The sequence below is a fragment of the Dendropsophus ebraccatus genome, chromosome 12 (assembly GCF_027789765.1).
Source record: "Dendropsophus ebraccatus isolate aDenEbr1 chromosome 12, aDenEbr1.pat, whole genome shotgun sequence".
Classification (NCBI taxonomy): Eukaryota; Metazoa; Chordata; class Amphibia; order Anura; family Hylidae; genus Dendropsophus; species Dendropsophus ebraccatus.
Genome location: NC_091465.1, coordinates 28,370,318 through 28,385,760, shown reverse-complemented (window position 1 = coordinate 28,385,760; position 15,443 = coordinate 28,370,318). Strand labels below are relative to the sequence as shown.

The 15,443-nt window shown below is 42.5% G+C and overlaps 1 protein-coding gene across 3 annotated transcripts in view; it reads left to right on the top strand.

Moving 5' to 3' along the window:
* MORN1 (MORN repeat containing 1) overlaps nt 1–15,443 on the top strand; it is a 268,243-nt gene that overhangs the window by 36,388 nt on the left and 216,412 nt on the right. For all 3 annotated transcript variants that reach the window (XM_069948672.1, XM_069948670.1, XM_069948669.1), the window contains exon 6: nt 944–1,031. In XM_069948672.1, coding sequence (XP_069804773.1) covers nt 944–1,031 — 88 coding nt within the window. The remainder of the gene's footprint in view (nt 1–943; nt 1,032–15,443) is intronic.

The following is a 15,443-nucleotide window of genomic DNA, read 5'->3' as shown; positions in this document are numbered from 1 at the left end:
AAATGATAATCGGGCCGTGGAATAGGCCCAGTAAACAAGCGCCAATCTAGCAGATCAGCGCTCGTTTACGGTTATTATCGGGCCCCCATCGGCCCGTGAAATAGCACCCTTAGACTAGATGTTCAAGAGATTTCTTGGCACTTTTTTTTTTTTTTTTTTTTCAGATTGTCCTGTCTAAATTTATACTGTCTAATAGTATGTTCACACTGAGCGACAGGCAAGGATTTAACGATTATTCTGCTTGAAATTCAACCTGTAAATTATGTACAGAGCAATGTCCTATTGTGTTCAATGGAATTGTGGCTCTGCTTTTCACATGGCACAATTTACGCGTGCAATGTTCCGCTGCAGATCTGCTTTCTGCCCAAAGAATTGACATAGAAACCCATATGTACACATGTGCAGTATGTGTGTTGCAAGCATCCTTTGCAAACATTGTCTAGGTCTCCTCCCACATTCCGCCCACAATTCTGTGCGGAATTGACACAGAATTCTACTCCAATTCTGCGCCAACTCAAGAAGAGGACAATTCCTTCTCCAGTTCCTTGCCTATTGCTCAGTGTGAACAGTTAGACAATTTTAACTAATCTGGGACAATGTGTGTCATCATGCTAGGCTCTGTTTTTCTCCTCTTTGTGACCACTAGTGTCCAGCTTCTACTGCCCATACTGGCCACCAGAGTCATGGATTGTTGCCCATTGTGATGTTCCAACTTGTTTTCATTGACAAGTGAAGGATTTTGCTTGTCGATCATGTGCTGTTGGTGAGGCCTCTAGCAGTGCGTCGTGTTCCTGCAGTAGGTGTGTTACAGTTTGGTGGTTTTGGACATCTACACATTTATAATAGTTTTTTTACGTATTATATTACGTAAGTTAATACCCTGTGACCACAGGAATAAATTATCAGCTCCAGTGAAAACATGAAATATTTTGTATCATTACAGGAACGGGGATCATTATGAGGGCAACTGGGTCCTGGACCAACGTCAAGGACATGGTGTTCTGCACTGCGTAGATGGGACCATTTATGAGGTACGATAACAAAGTATTAAATCTCTGTCCTCTCAACCTTCTTAAATATTCATTTCTGCTTTCTTATTTGTATTTCCTCTTAAATCACCCCGCCTGTCATTGCTCTGCAAAATTCTCAGTCACAGCAAATTAAATATTTGTAATTGTAAAATTGTAAAAAAAAAATTGTGAAACTACATTTCTGTACAAGAGGGGTCTAAAGCCCTCCTCTCCAGTGTCTGGTGGTGCCTATAGCTTCTGATGCATTTAGATAAATAACAGGCAAGCATTCAGGCCCCGAAGGGCAGTGATACAGTGGTGTTCAGTTTGTGGTGGCCATTGGATATTGTACTTGGTGGACACCATGCTACTCTTTGCATACAATAAAATATTGTAAATAGTCAATGTTGGTTCAATAGATTTTGCATAGCTCAACAGAACAGGTGACTATAAGAAACATTATAAATGTATCTTATTGGAGAAGAGCACTTCTTTCTCCTCTCATCAGGCTCCTTTCCTGCTCCCTCACCCTCCTAAACTTATCATTCACTAATAAAAACTATTTAAATCTATCCTGAGAGGCATGAAGGACATGAAACTTAGGCTGTGTTCACACTTTGTTTTTGCAATCTGTTTTTTTCATCCGTTTTTTTTTAACACGGATGAAAAACAGATGGAAAAAATGGATGCATGTGCGTGTATCTGTTTTGATCACTTTTTCCATTGAATTCCATTATATAAAAAAAAAACGGATCAAAATGGATCCGTTTTTGTTTTTTTTGATGGACACAAAAATGAGGGTGACCAAGTTTTTTTTGTCTCCGTCAAATTTTTATAAGGGAAGTCAATGGAAAAACTGTTTAAAACGTATGCACACAGTTGCATCCGTTTTCTTCATCAGTTTTTCATCCGTTTTTTGCAAAAACAGATTGAAAAAACGGATTGCAAAAACGTAGTGTGAACCCAGCCTTAGGCTGCATTCCCACGTTCCGTGGAATGCCAGTACCGGAGTCCCCCCGCGCCCGGACAGCATCTGTTATTAGATGCTGGGAGCGGAGGAGACTGTATTCATAAGCATCGCGCTGTAGTAACAGCACCACGCGGCTGATTCATTACAGCGCGGCGCTTATGAATACAGTCTCCCTCGCTCCCAGCATCTAATTACAGATGCTGTCCGGTGCGGGGGGACTCCGGTACATGCATTCCACGTCCGTGATCCGTCAGGATCACGGAACGTGGGAATGCAGCCTAAGGGTAGGATCAGGTTACCTTTTTCCTATTCAAGTCTTTGGAGAGGGGAGAGGAGTGAGTAGCTGGAGAGAGACAGGCACAAATAAAGAGATTGCAGCGAGACTTTTAGATCTCATACAGCACTTGATTCACATCATGCACTGCTCTTAAATGTCCCTTATGTTGCTGCTGTTTCTGATGCTTTTCTATAAAGACATAAAAGAGCAGGATTTCCTCTGGACCACTGGATCCACTGGACCACCGCTAGCAATGGTGTACGCCAAGGCGGGATGGACTTGCTGTGGCAGGTGACGCCAGGTTGCGTCCCCTCCCCTGGCTTGGCCTGCTAGCAGTGGAAGGCGAGGTGCAGCTGGAGACACGTAGACAGGACAGCAGGCAGGCACACAGCAGGAGGCTCAGGCAGGACTCAGGAGTCACGGGCAGGAGAGCTGGGACCACAATGCTCAGGGTCAGCAATGCAGAAGCTCCAACAAGGAAGTCAAGGCAAAGGGGCTTTAAAGGGGTAGTGCGGTGTTAAGCATTTATTCACTAAATCACACACATTACAAAGTTGTCCAACTTTGTAATGTGTGTTATTTAAGTGAATGCCCCCCCTTCCCCATGTTTCCCCCCACCCACCCTAGACCCGGAAGTGTGGTGCATTATACTTACGTATTCTCTGTCAACCCTGGCCGCCATCTTGGGAACGATCACGTCATCTTCAGGAGGCCGGCCAGACCACTCCAGCCCTCCCTCATGTAGGTCCCCCTCCAGCACGTCATCAGCTGCTCAGACGCGATTGGCTGAGCATAACTATGTTCAGCCAATCACAGAGCCTTAATTAAAGGTGCACTAGCCCTTTAAATTTAAGCAGTGCTGGCCCACAGCAGGAGACAGAGGAGGAAGCTGGGCGGGTAAGAGCGCACGCCATGGCAGCCATCATAGAGGCAAGACTTCACTCACTGGAGTAAAAATACTAGTGAAAAATACCAAATATTACATATATAATAGTCAGAAATAATGGCACTTCTTATGTACATATACAATGGCTTATGCTAAAAAACATTATTAAAACGGCAGATACTCTTTAAAGTCCTCTAGTGTTTAAATCCACACTCAATACCCTGCTGTATAGTGTTTCATAGTGACACACAGCCCCTCATCTCCGTTATAATTCTTACCACCCTCTTTCATTGTGACCCTCACACAGAGTCTATTTTTGTAAATGAGAGCCAAGGTTAGATCAATTAAAGCTTTCAAAATATATATTACTGTTACTTACTTGTTATAGTGCCCCCTGCTGTCCCTTCGAGTTCCTCACCAAACGTCCACCCAGTGTGTTCAGTGTTAGTGGTCACACATGTTCAATTCAACAATCTGGGTACGAGATGGTTTGTCTTTAGTGTTCAGCAGATTTGTTGAACTGTTTGTTTTCTGCAACGTTCGCCATCTCCTGGCTCCTGGATGCCATCCTAGGGAGTCTTGAAAAACATGGATAGGCTCTTTCTGTGTTTTTCTGGCAGCCTTATGGTGGCATCCAACTTCTTTGTGCAGGGTCTGTGCAGGTATAAATGGTGTATAAATAATATTATTCCATGGGCCCCATAGCAGTTGCATGGGCTTCCTTTATGGCACCTACACCTTTTTGGATAACATTCGGACACAAACACTAATAATGTCATGGAATGCGGTATCTATAAAGGTCTTTCCTTTATAGTCCCTGAATTATTGGTGCCTAAATAGCTGCTGAGGCTGCGGCTGATACATTCATCTCTATGTAATCTGAGCAACTGCTACTAATAGGTTTAGCTGCCTGAGAAATTCATTCACCTATAAAACAAACAACAACTGCCCCATCGTTACTAGTTACTAGCAATTCCGTATCGTAGTAAATATCCCATAAGACATTAATGTAGACTGTAGTCCATTTCGGTCTGGCACCCTCCCCGTCCATTAAGTGTCTCCTTCACTAATCCAGGTTTATGCTAATTGTATCCTAGCTCCTCATGAATAAAACATCCATTATTTCCGAAACTAGGAATCTATCACCAAACTATGTTAATGTGTAATGTACTAATATTGGTTGTAATTATCTTCCATTATAACTCAATTAGCAAGCTGCACCGCCACTGTTGATCGACACAACGGTGTAGTGTGAATCCATGATTTCCCAGACAGGCGTGAATGGAGATCATTGGTTTGCTTTGTCTGTATGGAGGGAGAAGAGACGGTCTTCAGTGGACTGCAACATCTGCAGAATACTTAGTAGTGGTAATAAAGTGCTGTTTCCTCTTGAGGGAGTTGAACCTGGATGTGGAATATTTTCTGGAAATATGAAAATTATAACATCAGAGGAATTACAGCATTAATATTTATTACTGTAGAAAATGATTAGGCTTGGTGTATTACTGTGACATCATTCATATATTTATAGTACATGTCTACGAATTTTGACAGGTATTAAGCTCCTATTAAAGGAGAAGTCTAGGAATTTTGAAAATCCGGGGAAATTGATAACGAATAACGTGGTGGGCAGCGGGACCGGCCTCGGGACCCCCCGCCAGGAGCCATTTTTCCCTGAGTTGTGATGACGTCATGACTCAGGGAAAAATGCCTACAAAAATGTTACAAAATGTTACAAAAATGTTACAAAATTGCACATCAGAAGAGTTCATCAGAAATGTTTGGCAGCCCCATAGAGAATGAATAGACCAGTGGCCACATGTGTTTATTCCAGAGGCCATTATCTCCTCCTTCCCGTGATCAGTAGAGGTCCCAATGGATGGACCCCCACTAATCAGCTTGTTATCCGCTATTCAGTGGCTAAGGGATAATGTAATGTGATAGGAATACCCGTTTAACCTTTTAATGAACACGTATTTGGACTGAGGCAGAAAACTGAGGGACTTGCATAAACACAGGGGACATACTGTACTGGCTCCATAGAGTTGCCTTTGGTCAGATTCCTACATCAGTGCTGCAAGGCAACACTGCTAACCACTGAGCCGTAAATGAAGCAAGACTGATCTGCAGCCTTGGGCATATCGAATTCCTAGTGACTGAGCCTTCTAGCAAACTACCGACTTCTAATTACAAGCTACAGGCTTGTATTCAGCTGATACAAGTATATTATGGAATTGCAGATACTTGTCATGTATTGCAGGCACTTATCGTACACATTGTGGTTATGGCCGGGGCCCATTCCTCCTGGGAGTACACAAGCTGTTCTTGGTAAGATAAGAAGGTGAATAAAAAGAAAGAGTGCTAGCATTCCTTTCCATTAAAATTCCTAGGTTACTGTTGGGTGCGTACTTTATTTGCTTGGGTCAATGGGACTTTTTTCGAATCCTGAGCCTCCAGGGGCAGTTGCGAATGCCACCTCTGCACCCCTCTGATCCCTATCGATCTGCAATGCGAATGCCACCCCTGCACCCCTTTTATACCTATACATCTGCAATGCTTATTAAAGTGCAAGCTGTCAATGGTGTCAAGTACTAGGATAGAACCATAGTAACACGATGGAGACCATCGTGTTACTTGGATATTCATACGAACCTGGGTCCAGTTTGGTGAGACATGTACCCATACCTGAGGTCTTGTGCTGCTGAGACATATTTTGGATTTAGGATAGAACCATAGATGTAAATACAAAATAACACTGCCTTATACTGTGTACCCCCTATTGCTGCCAAGACAGCTCTAACCTTTCAATGTATGGACTCTACAAGATCTCTTAAGGTGTCTAGGGGTATCAACCACAGAGACATTAGCAGTAGATGCTGTAAGTAGTAAGGTGCAGCCACCATAGATGGCTCATCCCACAGATGTTCGATCAGATTGAGATTTGAAGAATTTGGAGGTGAAGTCAACACCTTGATCTCTTTGTCCTCTTCCTCACACTTGGACAGTTGTCATTGATCCATCATAATTTGTCCTTTTTCAAAGTCATTTAGATCCTACCACTTACTTTTTTCAGCTTCCAGCACATTGACTTCAAGAGCTGTCTTGTCACCTATTATATGCTATGGCTTGACACGTGCCATTGGCACATAATAGTCCATGGCATTTCCTTCACCGATGAGTGGTTTCAATGTTCTGGCTGGTCGCTGTATGTGAATATACTGCTTTAGTCCCATACTTGCATGGATGATTATAGCAACAGAGCCATAAAAAGTCTCCAGACTCCAGACAAAGCGCTTTTTGATGTGATGTAGAGTAGAGCGGGCTCTGTTGTGATTACATGGGGGCTAAATATTGTGTATATGTCGGCTCTCATGGCTTCCCCCTTCATTTCCCACCAATTATACTGTCTCCTTCCCCCCCAAGCCTTTGTTCATCAATGACATTCTTGGGAAAGTTAATGAGCATTCAGGGTTGATGTATGATGTCAGTGCAGTCAAGGCTCCTAAGCAAATTTTCAGAGCATCGAATGTAGGTGAATGGGCGTCATCGGGGAGATCAGACTCAATGTGTGAGAACCACTTTCAGTAGATGGGGCAGGCTGCCAAACCCAAATTGTCTTTTAGCCCCTAATGTTTGTTCTTCAGACTTGGCATTCAGGATTTTGCAATACTTTGGACTCTTGTCAACATCTTTAGTCTAGAGGTATCCAGAGATTGATCACATGGTTTCCAGCCATCACTTGGTTTCATACTGTGAGTTTTACCTCCATTTCACTTGCCTGCCTGTGTTGGCAGCTTGATTCACGTGTTTGTAATTGACGAGAACCGTATGTAGCCTACCAACTATTCTTTTCTAGGAAAAGTTGTATCCAAAAATAGTCTATCACTATGAACTACTTATTGAGCGGCTTTAGATCTGTACAACCCTAAAGTTGCAGAGAGTCGTAAGAAAAAATACATAAAATAATTAATACTAATAATATGGTAGTAAAGTACCCATAAAAGCAAAGTGTACTGGTCATGAAAAAACCCAAAATATAAAAAAGTATATATAAGATATATAGGTGCTCAGATCAGTCAACAGGTAACACTGCTGATCATTCATTATTACGTGGGCGATATTATTTATCTAAAGCTTGCCAAATAATAGTGTATAATATAATAGTGATAATACACATTTATTATAAGACTTGGATAAATAAAGGAATAAAGCAATACAGAGAAGTAGCCACCAGTTTCCAACGATGGTATAATATGGCACCATGTTTATTATGAGCTTTACATGCTTTTTTGCCTCAATAAAGCTATATGGCTTCTCAGAAAGAAAGTATGGCTTTGTTCACCAAAAACTTTTATACATTTCATGGTGAGTGATGCTCAAGCACTGTCCCATACTCATGCGGGCAAAAGAAACTCCATTCTAGTGATTGGTTGGGACCTTATGGTTAATCCCCATAATCAGATACTTATCCTGTGGATGGGTCATACATTGTAATCTTGGGATAAACTCTCTAAAGGGAATCTGTCATAAGGTTTATGTTGCCTTAAATGAGGGCAGCATACACTAGTGACAGAAATGCTGAACAGATTCGTGTATTAATTACATATTTTTTTCAGCTGTTCTCCTAATATGCAGGAGAATAGGATTCTAGCCACACCCCTCCTCCTGCCCTCCAGCTACTGATTGACAGTTGACTGCCTATACACAGCATGGATAGATAACTGCCAATCAGCAGCTGGTGGGCGGAGTTTTCTGCTTCTCATGAATATCCAGGACTACTGGGCTCATGCACATAATGGAGAGGACTACTTATTGTCCATGTTAACGTTCTGCCTCACAGAACGATGTAAGTGATACATCATCCAGTTCAGCTTCTTTGTCACTAGTTTATGCTACCCTGAGATAGGACAGCATAAACCTGCTGACAGAGTCTCTTTAATGTAAAACTTTATTCCCTGCCTCCTTGTGCATGAATACTTATTAACACCGTGCTCTCCCACAACTCACACAGTGAGATCTTCTGGTTCCGGCTGTGCTTCTTCTGCAATCTGCCAGCTTCCGGTGACAACCCACTCCCCAGCTTAGCTCTGTAGTTGGCTGAGCAATGAGCTGGATGTCATCCAGGAGTGTAGCCAGGACCAGAGGATCTTACAATAGGAGCAGGGGTGGTCAGTATGAGCCCTTTAAATAAATGAATGCGCAGGGAAGAGCTTGCTAAGTTTTACAAGTGCCCAGAAAACCCCTTTAAGTCTTGTTTACTTGGAGTATAGTATCAAGCACCATGAATTACTCTGCATTGCTGAGGTCTGCACCATAGTCCCCATGTTTTAGTGTATGTTCTTTGATAACATTCTTTATAATATGGAAAGGAATCCAGTATGTCCAGATGCGAGATGTGAAATGTCAAGTATACCCACCAAGCCAGCGGTCTAGCCGCTGCATCCAGGATACAAGTAGTTGATAGGTGACATACATACTGTGATAGATATTGTGCATAAGGTTACATACACAGGTGTCAAACTTGTGTCCTTCCAGCTGTCGCAAAACTACAATTCCCATCATGCCTGGACAGCCAAAGCCAAAGCTGGTAATTCTAGTTTTGCAGCAGCTGGAGGGCCATAGGTTTAAGGTCTGTGCCTTAAAGTCATTCAGTATATATCAAGAACTACCAATGCAATGTTAATGGTTTACAATAGATCTGAACTGTACATTGGTCCTTACAGAACAGCCTATATAAATATACTATGCCCCCCTTTCCTCTGCCACAGGGGTCCCCCAGGAAAGACGTCAGTGACCATGTAGACAATAATGCTTTATTATACATCTGCAGGACTCCCAAGAAGTCTTGTTTCTTTGTTTGCAGTATTTTCATGTAGAAACACTAGGTGGCAGTATAGGCTTTCCTTACAGAGTCCCCAATAAGCTGTAATACTTTAGCTGCTAGCCGAGCTCCCCGCTGGGCTGTAAATGTTTACCACTACAGCTACATTTTCAATAGAAATGTGCTTAAAGGTGGAACAATTTCTCGCTGGGAACAATATCCAACAACATTGCCAACCAACAATGCTAAGTACTCGAGCAGATACAAGGAAATGGTAGAGCGTGTGCGGACCTCTTTTTAAAAATAAAAATCCATATATAAATGCAGAAATAACAGTGTTCAAAAGAAAGAACAGTATTCAGTGGGAATAACCGCGTACGTTTCATGATTAGCCCCGTCTTTTATGGCTTCTCAATGCCTCCACGTACCCTGCAGACACTAGCGTGCCGTTACCGTTCGCAAAATTTATTTCCCCCCCGTCTATGTGCAACTTAGTTTTTGTAGGTCTCTGGATGACGTCCGAGTCGAGTATATTGGATAAACTCCTGAAGGTGGAAGGGTGAGCAATAAAGTGTAAAGATTATGGTTTCTGGCTCATTCTATCGATGTAAATGATTATCTGTAGGGAGGTATAACGCTGTGTTTGTCTAGATGATATAAGGAAGCCTGGGGACTGGAGTTTATCATGTGGATTGGGAGGCTGTAGTCAATGCAATAAAGAAACATATTCATGAATGTTATTTAAGGTGGATATTTAGAGGGGGAGCAGTAGACTCTAGTATTACTGTATATGTGTGTTAGGAGCTAAGTCTCTACGGCTCTTCTGCCGTGTTAACCTGCTAATTACTTAGTCTCTTCCTTTGGGATCTCCCAGTTGTCTCTGTTGTTTTCATCACAAGCCATCCTGTCTTCACCAACTTAATGATACAAGTGGACAGGTCACTGTCTCCTGGAGGATCAGCACACTCATCATTTGCACAATTCCATTGCCTACAGCAAAGGTATGCTGTTGTAAGACCACAACTCTCAGCATGCCCTGACATCAAGCTAACTAAAAGGGTTTACCAGTTGACCTCTGGGGAAGAGGAAAAAAAAAAGAAAAGTGAATGGCTAGTTGATGCGTTCTATTATCACTGAGTACCCTATAGATTTTTTTTTTAACATATATGACTATATACAGTTCCTCAGACAGGAGCAATAACTAAATCTTATAATCTGCTTGGTGTACTTTCATGGGCAACTATTTGTCCAGTTAAAGCAGTTTTTCTTCTTTGCTATTTGAGAGCAGGGTATGTTAGAGGAAGCCAAGCCAAGCCAAGCTCTGTGGTTATTGTGATTTAGAATGGATGTTCTGAGTAAAAAGCAGAGGAAATCCTGCCAGGACTCCTAGTAGAGACAGGGAGAGTCCTGCTTTCCCCGCCCTCACAGAGTTCTCTATATACACACCGATACAGGGAAAGCTGTTGATATCTGTGGGCAGAGTAAGTAGTACTCTAATTGTCACTTCAATCGGAATACGCCTTTAGGCTATGTTTACACTATGTACATGGCCTCAAAGATTATGTACCATCAGGTACACTCTCTTTAAATTTACATATGAATCAAACTGTGCTGGAACAGGGAAGCTGGTGCTGCGGTCCTTTTTTTGAACCACTGCCCGGTTCCTGCGTACGGCGCCGTTCTATTCATGGTTACCGGGCCAAGAATTTTTGGTGCCATTTTTTTCTTTTTGTTAATTTTTCTATCCATATTATAAAATAATCCTGAAATCTTGGCGTTTTCATTCGCACAACTGGGGTTAAAACTAAGCATATACTTCCTATTGTGTCTGTGGTAATAGGAGGAATCTGCTGTAAAGCAATCTGTACAGCATTGCAGCATCATGTGACCAATAGGTAGCGGAGACAATAGCAACTCCCTGTGGAATGACTTTTTCAAACGTCACAGGGCATGCTCAATAATGTTTCATCTCAAGGATACAGAGTCTGTCTAATGTCGTCTATGTCCATGAGTCTTGCTGTAAAGCATCATATCACTAAATGCTGTTAAGAACAGCCCAGGCAATATGGCAGCCCCCATAACAATGTACAAAAAGTAAAAAAAAAAGTAAAAAGGCAGAAACAGATTAGAATAAATGAACAAGTTTTAGTATTAGGTGACTCATCCCCTTAAATCGAATATACCACTAGGTACATTGCTTTGTGATTTTTACATGAACAGACTAGTGCCGGCATAAGGGATGCCAGTTCTGTGGTCCTTTTTTTGAACTGTCGCCTGGTTCCCTTGTTCAGCGACGGTCTATTCCCAAGCAATGGCCTGGCATGAAGCACTGGGGGCGGTCCCGCCGGCCCCTATTTGGAAGAAGCCCCTCCCCGCTGTGACGCGGCTTCATTACAATCAATGGAGCCGCGAGGGGAGAGTAGATTGTCACACTGGAGGTCGGTGGGCCTGCTCCCAGTGCTTCATGCTAGGCCAATGCTCAAGAATAGACCGGCAGCGTGCGCAGGAACCAGGCGGTGGTTCAAAAAAAAAGGACTACGCCACTGGCATCCCTGTGCCGGCAATGGTCTGTTTATGTAAAAAACACAAAGGGATGTGCTAGTGGTAAATGATGTTATCCTTGTCTGTGACTAGGGGGCAGCTTACCCTAGTAGAAATATCCTCCATCTGCTTTTTCTGCAATAGCTAAAATCCGAGCCCCTTTACCTAATCTACTCCTCTAGGTGATCACGGTAAGAACCAGGAGTTTCACAGACACCCTAGCAGGCGGACATATTGCAGACTAGACCTATAGCCACTGGGTGGAGACCCTTCATGACCCTTAATATCACACGTCTACGGCATGTTGCCTTAGGATACTCTTTTCTTTATAAATCCGCCCTGTTACGCTTACACTGCGATTCCCATAGCGAAGAAAACAAAGCACATTGTAGAACAAACCCTTATTCCATAATGTAACGCTGCCTGATTTTTGCAGCCGCTCCAAGTTGCACTTGAGCGATCAAAGTTCTATTTAGTTGCTATGCGGAATAACTCATCTCTAGCAAATTGTGCCTTGCAATTAAATAAACCGCACATATATGAACCTCCATAGAAGAAAGACTCCTTTGAGGGAGGAGAATTATAAGACCAGCATGCAGTCTGGAGTAGGAGAGAACATTACCTCCTGCAGTAATAATAACTAGGCAGACTCTTTTGGTGCTAGTTTCTGCACATTTCCACATTACGGATGTGAGGAATGATTAGTTTTTTGTTCATCTATAATATTATTCATATGGTTTCCTAGGCTTTGGCACATATTACTAAAGTAATAAAGCATGTTATGTAGTATCTATTATAATGGAGTCCCGTAGTGCCCACCAGGTTGCTATCAGCATAGAATGGTTAGTCTGTAAGTTAGCATGTTGAGGATCTGTCTATGGCATATGCTTAATAGGGGATCAGCAGCGCTGATACTCCGCTCTTTGCCATGGATCTGCCCTTGTATTATTCCTCTTATCAGTCATTGGGGCTATTCCAAGGCTTCTTCAATTCACTAGAACAACCACATAATTGGCTGTGGAAACTCTATAAACTTGCATGGGAGGCATATTGTATGCAGATTCAGGCTATGTTCACACCTTGTAAGTGACACGGAACGGCCGGTCTCAGAAAAGAACATCCAGGCCGGTACTGCTGTACCGGCTAGATGATCTTTAGGGGCGCCGCTGAGTTCTGATGCAGGCTGTCCGCTCGCTCCATTGTGTGCACTGACGGGGTTTTCTGTGGCCGCTATTCATTGAATACTGTCAGTTTCTCACGGTGGAGCTTGGGATCCCGGCCGGAGTGTATACTATGTGTATACGCTCCAGCCGGGATTCCTTTAGCCTGCAGCACAATGTAAGTACTGCAGAAATAACGGCCGTTTTATCAACAGCCATGATTACCACGGAACTTATGTTGTGTGAACATAGCCTCAATACAGAAATCCACAATATGTAACCCTAGGGCTCAGAGAGGGAGTCTGCCTAGCAGTGCAGTGAGTGGTGTCATATGTACAGAAATAGTATGGACAATTATATATTTCCCTTATGTGGTGCTTGCATATCCCGCTTCATTGTACAGAGACCATCACCTCTCCCTAGTGGTGCTTGTAGTCTAATCTCCCTATTTCAGAAGGACATGGTTGAACTGGTGGTGGGGGGGGGGGGGTGCTGAGGATGTTTTTTTTTAATGAAGTCATATATTTATGAAAGAAACATTTACATTAAGTTACAGCAGTAAGGGGTGACATGGCCCTTCTGCTACTACCAAAGGCTCCATGGGGAACTGTAGAGCTGCACAAGCCCTAGTACTGGCACAGTTACCTATTGCTAATGCTGCTGCATTCATCACTAATAAAACGGAGCCTCCCCTGATGTTAAAGCAATACTGTATTCACCAATCCTTCCTTCCAAACCTCTGGTACTGTCCGTCTAAAGAGAGTAAGTCCTTTCCGGTCGTGTCTTTTAAAATTTGCCTTGTGCCTTGGTTAGGGTAAAGAAATTATCCTTTAATCTGCAGCAGCTGAGTCAGTGTGCCGTGACATGGGGTGTCTGTGCCCTAGGCCTGCAACGCCTCTCCTTTCTTCCTCCCCGCCCTCCTTATCTTTAGGAACACCCCTGGGCAGGATTTCTTCTATTCATCACTTATCTAAACAGTACACATGTGCCTTGCCATCCGAACCAACCAGCTTGCCAGGGACTTGTTTACATCAGCTGTCTCAGAAGGGAGGGGGGAGGAGGGGGAGACAGAAAGAAAAGATCGCACACAGTTTTCTGTGTCTTCATCTGAAAGCAGCAGCTCAGAACTGGGTCAAGGAGACTAAATTGATACATTGAGTATGGGAAAAAAACTAAGATTAAATCCATGCAAACAATGGGAAACCAATGAGGGAAAACAATATCTCTGCACATATGGCATTTGATGGTTGAGCTTGTATGAAATCAGGGGCATACAGTATGTTGGATACAGTAGAATAAATAATAACTAAAATGTATTTTTATAACAAAAAGCCTTTAAAACAAGAAGGTTAAAGTATGTGCATATATATATATATATATATATATATATATATATATACATTATATGAAATATATATATAAACCATATCTATCTTTCTATCTATCTATCTATCTATCTATCTATCTATCTATCTATCTATCTATATATCCACAGTAATATTTTATTTTCCATGTATCCCATGTATTTCCCATTTTTATATTGTTATTTTCAAAAACAATAAAGCATTACGGACAAAACCAGACATTCTTAAAGGACACTCTAGGGTGCTCTTACTGGGACCAGTGAAGACTTGAATGGATTAGACTCAGTCAATAGTCTGAGACTTTTATTGTAAAGGCTTGAGTGCCTGTATTAAGAAAAGTACTGTAAAAGGATTCCACAGCCAGGGTGCATTACCAGTAAAAGCTAATAAAGATGGTTTCTGAAAATAGCAGAAAACATACAGTACCCGTACAGAAGATAAGCAATAATGCATCCACGCCAACATACAAGCCCTTGATTCCATCAAAAGGACATCGCAAGGTTAGCCTGAGAGTTCACTGACTGTGTCATAAACCCCAGGCTGAACAATGAAATTCCCACAAGATGAAATATATATATATATATATATATATATATATATATGCAACTGTACAAGCCAAGTTGCACATGTCTACAATATTAAAAAGCTATGCTAGTGATGTCATTAATACTGCATGCATACATTTAGAATAGGATTTTAGAATAACCTGTGTTTATTCTATTTACAAAGAAGATTTTTCCGTACATCCCCCCCCCCCCCCCCGCCCTACTGCTCCTTGCATGAAATAAGTGGCGGCCAGTATGTTATATTATAGTGTTGCTGTAGTAGATGTAACTTCCTCCATCTGCGATATCAGCCACCATTTTGTTTGCTGTATTTTAAGAGCTCTTGTGAACTTTCTTCTCTGCCTATGTTTTACTCTATATTGGAAGGGTGTCAAACTGCAGTCCTTCAGCTACAATTCCCATCATGCCTGAACAGGTAAAACTTTGGTTGTCCAGGAGTGATGGGAATAGTAGTTTTGCAACAGCTGGAGGGCCATGAGTTTGAAACTTGTGCTATATTGCTTAAAGTGATAGTATCACCCCCTTTCTGTATGAGGACTTCTCTACACAGCTGTAAAGCCTAAATTCTGCAGTTTTCATATCTTACTTTATTATAGATTTCTTGGTTCTTGGTCCAGTGAAAAATGCTTTTTATCCTTGGTGGCTTGGGCCACCTGGGCAGAGCTTTATGGACGCAGCGCTCCGTAGGCCCACCCCCTCTAGGTTGGCCCATTCCAATGGTTGCCGAGGGGGTGAGGCGTAGACAAAGATGAGGTCACGGAGGAAAGGGCCTACAGAACCAATGGGGCTGAGGTCAAGTGGCGCTGCAGGCAGGAAGCTCCACCCAGGTGGCAGAGTGCACCAGCGAT